Source organism: Myotis lucifugus, unplaced genomic scaffold (genome assembly GCF_000147115.1).
Source record: "Myotis lucifugus unplaced genomic scaffold, Myoluc2.0 scaffold_33, whole genome shotgun sequence".
Classification (NCBI taxonomy): Eukaryota; Metazoa; Chordata; class Mammalia; order Chiroptera; family Vespertilionidae; genus Myotis; species Myotis lucifugus.
The window spans coordinates 1,664,724-1,680,315 of record NW_005871081.1 but is presented as its reverse complement, the minus strand read 5'-3'; the positions used below and the strand labels follow the sequence as shown (position 1 = coordinate 1,680,315).

General features: G+C 44.7%; 1 protein-coding gene and 1 long non-coding RNA gene across 2 annotated transcripts in view; one reads left to right on the top strand and one right to left on the bottom strand.

The window, feature by feature from the left end:
* The window catches only part of CARS2 (cysteinyl-tRNA synthetase 2, mitochondrial), a 35,082-nt gene extending 24,901 nt beyond the window's left edge, over positions 1 to 10,181 (bottom strand). Inside the window, 5 exon segments of the mRNA XM_014454202.1 lie at positions 2,204 to 2,321; positions 9,353 to 9,403; positions 9,975 to 10,017; positions 10,020 to 10,058; positions 10,061 to 10,181. Coding sequence (XP_014309688.1) covers positions 2,204 to 2,321; positions 9,353 to 9,403; positions 9,975 to 10,017; positions 10,020 to 10,058; positions 10,061 to 10,181 — 372 coding nt within the window.
* A 281-nt stretch (positions 10,182 to 10,462) lies between these two features.
* LOC106696863 lies at positions 10,463 to 12,668 on the top strand. Its single transcript, XR_001347840.2, has 2 exons — positions 10,463 to 10,904; positions 12,533 to 12,668. It is a non-coding gene; the product is annotated as an uncharacterized LOC106696863 (long non-coding RNA).
* The last annotated feature ends 2,924 nt before the right edge of the window (positions 12,669 to 15,592 follow it).

Genomic DNA, 15,592 nt, shown 5'->3' with positions numbered 1-15,592 from the left:
CCCCATGTTTCTATTGAGTTGTAGGTCTTTTCTTACTGATTTGTAGAAAGTACTTTTATATAAAAGAAATTAACATTTTATCTCTGATATGAATTTCAATTTTTTTTTTCAGTTTTTAAACTTTATGGTAGGCCTGGCTGGATAGCTCAGTTGGTTACAGCATTGTCCTGATACATCAAAGTTGTGGGTTTGATCGCCAGTTAGAGCACATAATTTATAAGAGTCAACCAATGAATGCATAAATAAGTGGAACAACAAATTGATGTCTCTGTCTCTCTTCTCTCTTCCCTTTCCTCTCCCTCTCTAAAACCAATCAATCAATCAAATAAAATAAACATTATGGCCATGTAGAAAATTTTATTTTAATATTTAGCAATCTTTTATATTTCTCAATCTTTTCCTACAAATAGCTTCTGGATTTGAAAACAAACAGAAAAGCCTTCTCCAACATGAGGCTATAAAAAGTGCCCCAAGGTTCTGTCAGTAATTTGTGGTTTCATTTCTTTTATATTAAATCTCTGATCTGCCTTGAATTTGGTTGTGAGGCATATATCCAACTTTGGTTTATTTTTTTCCTCCAGATGGTTACTCAACTGTCAACAGTTTTTACTGAATAATTCATCTGTTCCCTATTGATCCCCTCACTATATCAAAGGCCACTAATTTCGTTCTGTCATTTCCATCCCAAATGCAGCCAGCGAGGTCAACTTCAATCTCAAACCCTGCCTCCTCCTGTGTGGAGGGTGATAATGTGCCACACCTGGCAGGATGCTGCAGGGTTGGCTGTTGCAGACACACAGCAGCCTCTCTTGCTTCCCACCACCATCTCCCCTCCCCGATCTGCCCTTCGCTCATCCCCTGGCCACTTTGGTATGTCACAGCCTCCAAGGACTAAGTGGCTGGACCAAAGTGGACACATGACCCCAGGGACACCTAACATAGGTGGGAATTTGGACATGGGGCAGAGGCACAACTGAATGTTGACGGAGGCTTAAACCAAACTGTCATAGTGAACCAGGGATGGGGTGCTGACCCCTAAATGCTAGCACTGCCCAATATTCACTTCTGGCCCTGCAACGTTTTCTTTCCAACACCAACCACTTCTCCAATTCTCCAACTCTACAGGGTACCCTCCAACTTCTGGAGTTAGCACAGACCCCACAAGTTAGGGGATCAGTCGCATAAGACCACCCCCACTTCAGACACCAGCTGCAAATGATGGTTCCCAGGCCACTTGTATTTCTACCCACGGACTACAATATGGGGGCTTGACCGAATGAGTCACATAACTCAGAAAAGCAGTCTACTTACTACCAGTTTATTTAAAAGGACACAACTCAGGATACCAGATGGACGAGAAACATAGGGCAAGGTATGGGAAGGGGCGGAGCTCCCATACCCTCTGAGTTCTCACCTCCCGCCCACCAGCACCTCCCTGGGTTCACCAGCCCTGCAGCTGCCGAGCCCTGTCCTTTGGGGTTATATGGGGACTTCATTACTTAGGAGGGTTGATTAAATCATTGGCTCCTGATGATCAGCTCCACCTCAGGCCACCCTTCCCTCCCAGGAGGTGGGGGTAGAGGAATGAGTGTGGAGTAATTTTGTAAAATCACAGGAATGTACTCAATGTAGTTTTTTTCTGAAAATTAGATAATTTAACAATTATTTATAGCCCTTTAGAGATAATTAAGTTGCTAATTATAAAAAGCAGAAGAGGTGAAAGTAGACTTGACTATTCCTATAACTATTAATTTAATTCTTCATTAGAATGCTTACACCCAAAACTTTCTTTAACTGTCATGTGAGATATAAGAGAAATAACCTGTTCACTCTTAACAAATGATAACATTAAACCTCACACGAGCTTAATTTCGCTAGCCTAAACGTAGCCTTTTAATTTCCCTCTGTAAAGAGGGAGTAAGGTATTTACCACGGAGGCTGAGGGGCCAGGAAAGAGATTACAGATTCAAGTCAGGAGGCCCCCTTTAATAAGGCAATTCATTAAAGACTTCAGGGACCAAAATCAAATAGACCTGAACTTCCTTCACCAGGACAAAAAGATCCCTCTGATTACCTGTCAGAGCACACATACCTGGATAGTTAGATGGGAAAAGTACTTGTGAAATACAAATAAGAAAAACTGCTACATAGAGGTAAAAACACTCATTAATCAAATTATCAATCCATAGTCTTCAACACTTACTTCATTGGCCCTTTTAATTATCTTATCATCCACATCTGTAATTCCCATGACCATGATGATGTTGCATCCAAAAACTCTGGTTAGGATCCTTCGAATTATATCAAATCTAACATATGAGCTGAAAGAAAAGAAATGTTAGGGTGTCTTTAATACATTGAGTCATCATTGTGGTCTTTAAAAAAGGAGTGTATTACATGTTAACACACTGCTACCTAACTTCAGGTGTGGGATATAATCATCTATTTATATAAAAGCCTAATATGCAAACAGACTGAACAGCGGAGCAACCGAACAACCGGTTGCTATGATGTGTGCTGACCACCAGGGGGCACGCGTGGAATATGGAAGGCGTCGGCAGCAGGTGACAGAGCATAGAACATGGAGGGCGTCGGCTGTGGCGGGATGGTGGAGCAGGTGAGTGGGGGCGCCAGACCAAGACAGGGTGCCAGTTGCTGTCATTGGAGTGAGCTTCTGGTGGTTACTGAAAAGTCTTTGCTCCGTGTGCCACAGTCCCGCTGCCAGCACCTGGCACCAGCCCCGATTGCTTCTGAGGGCTTCTCCACCTTCCCCTGCTCCTGAGGGGCAATTGGGGCAGCAGCCATGGCTCGCACCCCCTGATGGTGCTGGCCCCGCTCATACCCACTGCTGGCGCCGACCCCAATCTCTCCATGCCGTCAGCGGGTGCAAGCGGGGCCGGTGCCGTCAGCGTGTGGGAGCTGCGGCGGCAGGAACGAGGCTGCCAGCAGACAGGGGAGCGGAGGGCCATGGCAGAAGGGGCTGGGCGGGGACGCAGAGGATGGGCCGAGACCCGCCCCAGTGCCCAGTTCCTTTCAAGGTACACAAATTCGTGCACTGGGCCCCTAGTATAATCAATAGTTCAAGTACAGCTAGAAAAAGATTTTTACTGACTGGGTCACATTGGTCTTCATAAGAAATCAACACAGGTACTGCCTCAATTTCAGGATACATGTTAGCATTTTTAATTTTAGAGCTATCGTTCAAGTGAATTTACATCCATTTAATTGTACAAAACTTTATCCGTAATACAATCTCACTAGGTAGTTAAAACACTGAAAGCATTTACCATTCTTCATTTTCTCCAATAACTATAATTCTTGATTATGACAAACTAGAAGCAAATAACTACAAATAAAAACAAACACAATCCTATTAAAGCTGTAAAAGATTACTCCTAAATGTGCACACCATTACAGATCACCAGCTTATTGGTAGACTACATTGGGGAGACTGACTTGTAAAACTGAACTGTTTTAAATTCCATTAAGATCATTCAGAAATCTCAAGAATCTGGTTTCCCATAAAAGCAACATTATAATCTAAGGTCAGCTAATCTCATGCTCATCTCTGTTGTCCATGTGGCCTCTCTAAAATTGAGTTCACAAAATCATTTTCCCTTGAAAATGAGCCTCATAATTGCATCCCTTGAACCTACCTCCCTCACTCACCCCAAATACAGCTGAGGCCAAAGCCCTCCATTCTAGCACCAAAACTATCTCTGAAACCCTTGCCAAGATATTTAACCTTTTGAAGCCTCAGGCTGCTTATTTATAAATTGGGCAAAATTCCACTACCCCATAGGATGTTACACATAATTTTAGTGCATGGATTCCAACAAGCATGAGCTATTATTACCATTGTCACCACTATGCCTTTCATTCATCTATATATATAAAAGGCTAAGTGACCAACCGAACAACTGTCTGACCGGTACATATGACGCACACTAGCAATTTAAAATAAGCATTGACTTGCGCATGAGCAATATTTGTCCCCATCTGACACTGGCCTCCCATTTAAATTAATTCAAAGACAGTTTCCTGTGATGTCAGCATTTGTGATGACTATTAATAAATCACAAAACAAATTCTAGACAGAGTAGGAATATTCCTACCTGAACCTGTTTTCGGAAATGGTCGGTTATATGTTGCTGTCTCTTGAGTTCAAAGAGCATGTGACGTTAAAGTTAAAGTTGTAAATACTTCATCACAAGGGAAATCAGTCAAGCACTCTGAAAGTGTTTTTATTATTAATGTGGTATACAGGGAAATATTAGAATAAGTTTAATCAATTTATCAGTCATTGTTTGTATCAATGTTGTTTTTATATCATGTTTTTGTTGTTTTTATATCATGTCTTTGTTGTTATATCATGTTGTTAGCGTTTATTTATTAATCAATTTATACACTATTTTCATATACATTTTACTAATTTTCTTTCATCTCTGACACTTCTATTATAGAGAAAGGACAAATAGCGATATTAAAATAGTTCTTCTAATTAATTTCCTTTCAATGTGCACGAATCCGTGCACCGGACCACTATTCTTGAATAAGAAAAGACTTTATAGGACATGAGCTTTAAGAGAAAAAGTTAACATGCACCTAAAACAGTGAAAACAGAAAGTTAAGTCACACGCTTGTGCCAGAGGAGCTCAAGGGCTGTAATGTCCTGAGATACTGCAGGTGGGCTGCTCCCCCAGAGGCCACTCCACATGAATCACAGGAGGCTGCATGGTGGAGGGGGCGGAGAATGTGCGCTCAGCCATCTGCCTGGCTCCCCACTTTCCTGCTGTGGGACCTGAAACCCTCTGCACTGCAGTATCCCCGTTTGTAATTTGGGGATAATAACAGCACTGCCATGAAGAACAGACACACAGACCAACAGAACAGAATTGAAAGCCCAGAAATAAACCCACATTTATTTGAGGAAATAAGTTTTCACAAAGAAACCAAAAACATACAATGGAGAAAAGAAAGCCTCTTCAATAAATGGTGCTGGGAAAATTGGAAAGCCACATGCAAAGAATGAAACTTGACTGCTATTTGTCACCATACACAAAAATTAACTCGAAATGAATTACAGACCAAAATATAAGACCTGAAACAATAAAATACATAGAAGAAAACATTGGTACCAAACTTATGGACCTTGGACTGAAGAGATGATTTTATGAATTTAATCTTCAAGGCAAGGGAAAAGCAAAATTAAATGAATGGAACTATATCAAACTAAAAAGCTTCTGCACAGCAAAAGAAACCACCATCAAAACAAAAAAGGCAACTAACTGAATGGGAGAAGATATTTGCAAACACCTCTGATAAGGGGTTAATATCCAAAATATATGAAGAACTCATACAACAACAAAAGAAAACAAACAATCCAATTAAAGAATGGACAGAGGACCTGAACAGACACTTCTCCCAAGAAGACATACACAGGGCCAGCAGATATATGAAAAGATGCTCAACTTCACTAGCTATTAGGGAAATGCACATCAAAGCCACAGTGAGATACTACCTCAAATCTATTAAAATAGCTATTATCAACAAGGCAAGTAATGAGTGTTATAGAGGTTGTGGAGAAAATGGAACCCTCATATACTCTGCTAGTAGGAATGTAAATTGGTGCAACCACCTTGGAAAACAGTATGGAAGTTCTTCAAAAAACTAAGAATAGAGTCACCATATGACCCAGGAATCCCTCTTCTGGGTATCTACCTGAAAAATTTGAAAACATTTATTCATAGAGATATATGTTCATTGTAGCATTATTCACGGTGACCAAGACATGGAAACAACCAAAAACTGAAGTGTCCTTCGATAGATAATTGGATAAAGATGTGGTACGTATGTATATACAATGAAATACTACTCAGCCATCAGAAAGATAAAATACTGCCATTTGCAACGTGGACGGATCCTGAAAATATGCTAAGCAAAATAAGTCAGATAGAAAGTCAAAAACCTGATTTCACCTCTATGTGGGATATAAAACTGAAAGCAACAAATGAACAAATAAGACAAACAAAAACTCATAGACACAGACAAGAGTAGGGTGGTTGCCAGAGGGAAGTGGGGTGGGGGAAGGTGGAAAAGGGTAAAGGGGATGACGGAAGAAGACTTGATCTTGAGTGAACGAGCACACAATGCAGTATACAGATGACGGATTATAGAACTGTATACCTGAAACTTATTTTATTAACCAATGTCACCCCAATAAATGTAATAAAATTAAAAATAACAGCACTGCCACCTGGTGTCATTAGGAGAATTACATCGGCTAGTGTTTCTAAAGCATTAGAACAGTGGTGGCACATAAAGAGTGCTATCTGTGCCTGTTAAGTATACGTTTTGTTTTGTTTTTTAATCTTTTTTTAAAATATATTTTTATTGATTTCAGAGAGGAAGGGAGAGGGAGAGAGAGATAGAAACATCAATGATGAGAGAGAATCATTGATTGGCTGCCTCCTGCTCGCCCCCTACTGGGGATCGAGCCCGAGACCCTGGGCATGTGCCCTTGACCAGAATCGAATCCAGGACCTTTTGGTCCGCAGGCCAACACTCTGTCCACTGAGCCACACCAGCTGGGGCCGATTGGGTTTTTTAAAAATAGAGGTTGGTGTAGCTACCTGGGAGTTAAGTAGGGACAAACCTGTAGAACCACAGAGATGTCTTCAGGATTCTGAACTTTACCCGAAGAGCAATGGAGCCATGCTTACCATCTCTGACCCCCAAATCTCCCAACTTTTTCAGAAATCTTATAGTACTAAGATCTTCTGCCTCGAAGGGGCATCTTGAATGGAATAACTCTTTTTGAGGAATGGGTTTTATTTTATTAGCAAAACTTCTATAGTGGGTATCCTTGAGTGGGGGTGGGGGAAAGGAGAGAGGAAGGAGGACATAGAGGAGGCTTGGGTGTTGGTAATGTGTTTCTCCATCTAAGAGCCATGAACATTTATTCAGCTGTACACTTAAGATTTGTACTCTTTTCTTTTTTTTCTTAAATGTTTTATTGATTTTTTACAGAGAGGAAGGGAGAGGGATAGAGAGTTAGAAACATCGATGAGAAAGAAACATCGATCAGCTGCCTCCTGCACACCCCCTACTGGAGATGTGCCCTTAAACAAGGTACATGCCCGTGACCAGAATCGAACCTGGGACCCTTCAGTCCGCAGGCCGACGCTCTATCCACTAAGCCAAACCGGTTAGGGCAAGATTTGTACTCTTTTCTGCATTTGTAAGGGCAAATACAAATTATAAGTTAGAGGCTTGATTCTCTAGTTGAAAATAAGAGACTCTCCCCCTCCTTCTTCCTTTCAGAATTTCCTCAGTCCTTTTAAAATGTATGTAAATGTTTCTAATCCTATATAATAAAAGCCTAATATGCACATTGTCCTCTTGGGCAGTTGTTCGACCGGGAGTTTGACCACTCGCTATGACATGCACTGACCCACCACAGGGCAGAGCAGAACATGGCAGGCATCTGTGACGTGGCCCTGGCAGCAGGCAGCAGGGAAGGCACTGCCAGCCCCGATGGGCCCTGACGAGAACAGGACTGCAGCAGGATGGTGGAGCAGGTGAGGGGGCAGCACCAGGCCAACGCAGGTGCAAGTGGGGGTCTGATCGCCCTGCCGATTGCCCTGCAGACGGCGACCAGTGGTGGCTTCCAGGCGCTGAGAGAGCCAGGCAGGGGCCCACCTTGATCAATCACCCCGCAGGCGGGATGGTGGAGCAGGTAAGGTGCCAGGTGGGGCTGTGGGGCTGTGAGATTGGGGGCTGTGAGATTGGGAGCACGAGCTGGGGCCCAATCCCTGCAGGCCACCCCAAGGGACCTCACCTGTGCATGAATTTGTGCACTGGGCCTCTAGTAACTAAATAAGCCTCTGTCAGTGTGGACAACTCAGGAAAGTTTCAAGGACCTGAAAGCCATCCCTTAAAAATGAAGTCAATGAAAATAATGTTCTATCACCTAAATCAACACTGCAAGCCCTGCCTAACTAGGGAATGGTATCCACTTAGCTCTACAGAGAGTACAATTTCTTTCTATCTTTGCAATCATTTTAGTGGGCTGCCTATCATGTGCATCTCATTCTGGTTTAATGCTTATTCAATAATAAAACTGTTTTCTTTCTCTTCTGCCTTTATGGAGAGGTTTTTCAAGTTGGGAGATTATTCATTTTCATATTTCCCCAATATATTTCATGCTTCAATGAAGAGGTCAAAATATGCTTTTTTATAATTAAGTTAGCCCCAAGTGAAGGGGAAAAAGAATGATTTCTAGACCATTTATTTCGTTATTAAAAAAAAAACACACACAAAAGTTCAAGATTTTGCTGGCAGATATATAATTTTTTATATGTATACTAAAGAAAGGTAACTTTTTACTTTTAGTCTCTATCTGAAGAATAACAAGTTTAAATGATGTACAAGAGAACATACAAAATATTTGGGAACGTGGCAATTTTAACAAATGAGAGAGCACAGGGGTCAGATATATACCAGGCTCCACCCCAGCTCCAACACATCCCATGTGCGTGACCACTGGTAGGTTACTTGTCCTCAATAATTGTTGAACTCTCACCACACATCATACTTCAGGTACTGTGTTAAGCAGCAATCTCATAAAATTGTGAAGATTCAAAAAGATGAATACTATTGCCCTGGCAGGGTGGCTCAGTTGGTTGGAGCATTGTCTCAACACCAAAAGGTTGCAGGTTCTATTCTAAGTCAGGGCACATACCTAGGTTGTGGGTTTGATCCCCAGTTGGGGCAGGAAGGGAGGCAGCCAATGGATGTTCTCACATCAATGTCTGTCTGTCTGTCTGTCTCTCTCTCTCTCTCTCTCTCTCTCTCTCTCTCTCCTTTCTCCTTGCTCTCTCTAAAGAGCAATGAATATAGCCTCGAGTGAGGATTTAAAAAAACAAAACAATGGATACTGTTATCACCCTCCCATCTCAAGATGAAAAAACCAGAACTCAAAGTATTAAAGTGGCTTGTCCAAAGTTGGAAAGTAAATAAATATGGTAGTGGGAGCAAGACATAAGAACTGACCAGCCGATTCCAGGGCCACCGGAAGGGCCTCACCTCACTAAGCCCATCAGGAAACATCTAATTCCAAAATGGGTCCTTTCACTGCTCTCATTGCCTCCGGGGTTGCCTGGCCTGTGAAATCCATGTAAGTGTTCAGAACTGTTACAAGAGCCAAATGAGACTGTAACACCTGTGCTTCCCACACTACCTGGAATATAGCAATTATTCAGTATTCTTACGCAGACACTTGAGAGATGAAAAAACCTGCAAAAGGCTTTTCTTTCCCAAATACATGAAAATTCCCATTGAGGACACTCACCAAGCATGGCCAAGGTGTGCGTGATCATAAACAGTTGGTCCACAGCTATACCTGGGAACAAAGTTAAAATACATCATGTGAAACATATTTGCAAGAGAAGATATCACTTTCTCAACTAGGATCATCATATAACCATGTCTTTTAAAAAATATATATTTTATTGATTTTTTTACAAGGGAGAGGGATAGAGAGTTAGAAACATCGATGAGAGAGAAACATCGATCAGCTGCCTCCCGCACACCCCCCACTGGGGATGTGCCCGCAACCAAGGTACATGCCCTTGACCAGAATCGAACCCGGGACCAATCAGTCCACAGGCCGACGCTCTATCCACTGAGCCAAACCGGTTAGGGCAACCATGTCTTTTTTATTTTCTTTTTTAAGTAACCACTTTTGTGGAATGTACAGCTGGGAATGTATTATTACTTGACTTGCTAACTTCATACCAAAATCCTGTCATTTCACTGTGACTATACCATGTCTTCATGGTGCCATGTATTTTATTTGCTAAATGATTTCCACCTGAGAACCCGACCCCGCTCTCCACACAAAACGCTCAGCCCACAGTCCTCCCCGCCCCGCCTTCCCCGAACCTCGCTCCCCCACAGTGCCCGGGAGCTACCAGGAGGCGCGTCCCCTGCCCACGATTAAAGGGTCCTTCTCAGCGTGAGGCTGTTGTACACCTTGACGCCCGTATCGTGGCTTCGGGCTGCAGCCAGCCCCGCCCGCGCGCCCCGGACACCGCCCGCCCCGGCCCCGGCCCCGGCCGCGGGCCCAGTGAGGCCGGGAGCAGCCGAGCGCCCAGACCGGCCCCGCGCACCCGCAGCATGACAGGCCCGCGAGCCACCCGGAACCAGAGGACCAGGGCAGCTTGGGAGCTCGCCACGCCCACCTCAAGGCCCCGCCCACTTCGGGAGGGACCGCCCCGCACACGCCCCGCCCACCCCGAAGGCGGCCGACACGGCCCCGCCCAGCCCGAAAGGTCCCCGGTCGGGCCCCGCCCTCCCCGAAAGGGGACGAACGCGGCCACCTCCACCCCAGAATGGGGCCCGCCCAGCTCCCGCCCAGCCCCCGCCCACCCCGGAAGAGGACCCGGCACCGCCGCGCCCATCCCGGAAAGGACTGGGTCCGGCTCCCCCCACCCCGGGTTAGCCGCCGGGAAGCGGCGGCTCCGCCTCCGCCTGGCCAGTCGGCGCCCGCCGGAGCGCTGGGGGAGGGGAGGGGCGCCGGGGGGACGGTGTCGGTGCCCGGGCCGCGAGGAGAGGTGTTCTCTCCCGCCCCCGGGAAGGGACGCCTCCTTATCTGCGCAGATCGCGGACGTGGTATGAACCCGGGCGCGGGAAGGCTCTGGGAGCCGGAGTTCACGGTACTGGACCGGCCGCCGGTTCTCGCGTGTTCGCGAAGCACGTTTGCAGCCCAACGTGGACACAGGTTTGCACCTCAATAGACGCGCTCACCCGGAGCATGTTTGCATCCCCAACACCCTGTCTCAGTCTCCGGGTGGAAGACCAAAGCTAGGAAAGCACCCCTTCACCAAGTACCAGTACACGTGGTAGGAAACGTCTGCTTGGGATTCATTTTAAGGTTAAAAGATCATCTAGTGTCTCAAGAACAAAAACATTCTGAATTGCGGTTTCAGTGGGACTTTTTAAAGGCGGATTCACTTGAAGTTACTTTCAAATTATCTCGACAAACGTGCCCCTATTAATATCTTGCAAAACAGTGTTACAAAAATAAACACACAGAAATCTTTGCTCTTGCGGTCCTTAAAGAGCACGGAGATTTCTCAGTTCTTTGCGGGGGGGTTGTTTTGTTAATTCTATTGAAAGACAAATCAGTATGTTCCTAAAACATTAAAAAAAATTTTTTTTTTAGATCCCTGGAGTCTGTTTCAAGCTGAACTGTACCCTAATGTAAATTATGTTCTATGCATAACACTAAAATGTTAGAACCTGTTGTTGTGAATTAGGAGACCACGACATCAAAGCTAAGCGGTGCTCCCTGACTACTCAGAGTTCTCGGGGAGTATTATCCTCTCCTCACTGCCTGCATCCTTACCTTGGTGTTATTTTGTAATGACTCTTGTTTCTAGTACAATGTGCATATTTCTCTCCCCGAGTACTTTTTAAATTGTAAAGTCTTTTGAATCTGTACCAGCACTAAATTCAGAAAAGGGTTGCTGAATTAATCTGATGAAATCCACCTGTTGTGCATCTGGGAAGAAATTTGGGTGGTAAAATACCTGATAAAGCCCGGCCTGCAGGCTCAATGGTTGAGCATCGACCTATGAACCAGGAGGTCACGGTTGGATTCCCGCTCGGCCCGGATTGCAGACTTGTTCCCCAGTGTGGGGCATGCTGGAAGCAACCGATCAATAATTCTCTGTCATCGTTAATGTTTCTCTCTCTCCCTTCCTCTCTGAAATCAATAACTTAAAAAAAAAAAAGTATAAAACATGCCAGGTGCATTTTAAAAAAATACCTGATAGAGGAAGCTCTAATCCAATTATTAGGTGTGCCAGTAAAATAAGAAAATGAACAAAAGGCTTGATTGCAATCTGTGAGAACACAGAATTCAAGGGAAAAACTGGAGGTTTTGAAAACAGATTTAATAACATTGCAGACCAAATCCTGCACACAATCTGGATAGCTGCAGTGTTTGAACTGGTCATAGAAATCATGACTTTTAAATTAACAATGTATCTGTCTTAAGAAAACTGGTCATGCAATGGGTTCAGCCTTTGACTTGCAGCAATTCTACCTTTTCTTAATTTGAGGGGGAAGCAAAACAGTTACAAACATAATTCATTATTTAACGATTGTTAAAAATATGACTTCTTTTGCAGGTTGAATATTAAGGTAAAGTAAAAGTGACTGGGAAGATTATATACCAAAAAGGAGAATCTTGTTCATTTGAAATAACCCCCTCCCTAATCTAGGTCAGAACAAGGAAGTGTATTAAAAGAAATCATTCCAAAATATCATGAATGCCATTTCTTAGTCCTTAAATGACAACAAAAAATGTAGTTCTCAGTATTACATTTTCTTGCAAGGCAAAATCTTGTAAATCCAAAGTAGAAAAGATAAAGGGCATTTCAAGTTTGAAATGAATGTGTTGATTTATTTTTTAAGCAGCTCAAAACATAATTACATATTTATCTCTTATCTTTTACTCCCTTAGGTTTGAGCATCTTCAGTTAAACTAGAAATATCATTTTAGAAAAATATATTTATCTACACTCCAAAGAGCAACTGAAACAACCAAGATTCTTCAATGTATCTTCAAAATTAAACACTTTTCCTTAGTGGTATATGTATTTCAAATGCATGATCACCGTTCATTCTTTTAGCTATTGGTCTTCTAACCTTGTTAAGAAAACAGTGAAGTCATTCACTGTTTTCTAAAGCAGCGGTTCTCAACCTGTGGGTCACGACCCCTTTGGCGGTCGAACGACCCTTTCACAGGGGTCGCCTAAGACCATCCTGCATATCAGATATTTACATTACGATTCATAACAGTAGCAATATTACATTTAAGTAGCAACGAAAATAATTTTATTGTTGGGTCACAACATGAGGAACTGTATTTAAAGGGCCAGAAGGTTGAGAACCACTGTAAATCTAAAGGAATATCTTTTTATAATTTTATAAAGCTAATAAATATTTTCTGACTTCTTATCCAAAGGGGTAAATTAAATGTCTTATGGAATGTAAACTCCTTATTTGCTACTATATCCCCAGGGCATAGAACAGTAGCTAGAACATGTTAGGCGGCACTCATTAAATATTTCTTGTTGAATGAGTAAGATGTTTTTCTGTTTTAAGTGTCTGTAAAGTCCATGAAATATAAGAGCAATCATTATTCAGATAGTATCCTGACTTTTAGAAAAGATAACCATGTCCAAATTCCAGCTTCATTGTCGTTGGAAGGAATAAATGATTTCTAACCTTAAGTTCATATAAACACTACTCAGTCAAGAGCCAATGAATGCAAGCATTAAGAGAACCTCTCTCTCTCTTGCTGTTGTACTTTAAAACTGCTTGCATGGTCCTAGCTGGTTTGGCTCAGTGGATAGAGCCTCAGCCTGAGGACTAAAGGGTCCTGGGTTCGATTCTGGTCTAGGGCACCCATACCTTGTTTGCAGGTTCCGAGGCAACCAATCGATGTGTTTCTCTCACATCGATCTTTCCCTCTCCCAACTCCCTCTAAAAAATGAAGGGGAAAAAAGCAATGGAAAAATATCCTCCGTGAGGACAACAAAACAAAAATAAAACAATAAAACTGCTTGCATGCTTAGAGGAAAATTTATAGTTGTTATTCAACTTTGTACTCTCTATTCCATGTAAAACATCCATTTCCACATAACGTCCTAATATTAGTCCTTGTGCAGACCAATAAATTTTGTTGTATGAAATGAAACTTTCCTTGTGATGTGCTTTTAACTGGGCCAAGACTGGAAAACGTGTGAATCTTTAAGTAAAATAACAGTCATTTCCCCAAATATCAAAGTGAACGTCCTCCAGATGTGGGGCTTGGATGAGGGAATGTAAATAAGAGTGAAGAACAAACCCATTTACTTCAAAGTGTAAATATTATCCGTCGTTTGTCGCCGTAGTAACAAACGTTCCAATGTAAACAATCCATTTCGAATGGCAGAACAGCTCCATTTCGCCTCATTTGTTGTACTGATATCATATCACAAGATGCCCTCCGGGTCGCTGGAAAGAGCACCACTGCGGATAATACCCAATCCAACTTCACAAAAATTGGATTGGCCCGAAATATTACTGGATTGCATGTAGGAATTTTAAGTAAACTCCCAAAGGCCTTGATTGTCACATTGTTGGGTCACGAACACCCCGAATCTCAATCCTAGAACTGCGTCCGATAGACCTGCAATGTAATTATTTTATGTCTACACGGTGCGTCCTGCACATATGGCAACAGGGCAGCCCCGGAGTAATGGGTGAAACCTGAATTAATAAATGGGAGGAAACGCGGAGCACTGCCCTGGCCCGGCGTCGGCAGAGACGTCACGAGGCTGAGGCTAATTTAAGAGACGACGACCAGACAACCGCGCACCTTGGGGAAGACGGGGCGCGCGGACTGCAGAGGAGGACGGGCGGGAAGCGCGGGCCACCGCGTCGGGCGACCGCGGCCAGGAAGGACGCGCTGCGGCGCAGGCCGGGGCCGGGGCCGGCGGACAAAGGCGGGGTGGCCACGCCCACCAGGCGGAATCTCTGACGTAAGGGGCGGGCCTGTGCGCCGGCCCGTCGTCCAGGCAACGGGATAGTCTGTGCCTCGGCTTTTAAAAAAGCCCCAAATCTGGGAGTTTGGGGTGCGGAGAGGAGCCACTGGGGAGGGGAGGCCGAGACAGCACAGGGAGAGACCCCAGGACCCCGGAGACGCCTGTCCGGCTTAGGTCTAGGTGTCTTTCCCGAAGTGAAGGAGCGGAGTTTGAGAGCAGATTGCAGAGCTCAGGCTGCAAGGGGTCGAGGTCACCCGCCCTCTGCGAGGGCCTGGCCGGAAGCAGTTCCCCTCGCGGGCCCCTTTGTCTCCAGGCCGCTCTGTGCTGGGCTCTGACCGGTGACACAAAGGGAGCGCGGTGAGGACCGCGCAGGCGCGCGAGCCGCCGAGATTGCTGGGAGTGGTGGTCCGGCCACGAAAGGGTAGGTGTCCCGCGCGGGCCAGCGGCCGCCCTGGCCATCCAAGTGCGCATGAGCCACCACTTCCGCCCCGCTCGGGCCGCCCAGTCTCCGCCCCTCCGCAGGACGCGGGTTTCTAGTACTGTACTGTGTAGTAAAGAGCCCTGGAGGAGTTCTCCGACATCGTCCCGCCTTCTCTTCATGTTGATTGGGCCACTGACATGAAGGCGGCAGTGGACTGGCTCACGGAGTTGTCAGTCTGTTCCGAGACGTACATATACCCCTGCTGCGCGGTGGGCACTAGAGATTGAGGGGCTGAGTGGGAGAAACCGGAGACAGCCTAGGCGTGCGATGATCTCGAGGCGGCGGTCCCGCGGCTGGGCCGGTTCCGTCTGGGTCTTGGGCGGGTCTGGCTGCCACCCCGCGTCACCCGGCAGTCATGCAGCGGTGCCGAACAGGCTCTGCCTCCACGTACGAAACTCATAGTAAAGTTTGCGCCTCCTCTGCCGCCTCTTGTCCCCGCGACTCCCGCCTCGGTTATGTGACAGACTATTTCACTCTTTTTTCGATTTTTTTTTTTTTTTTTTTTGTTTTT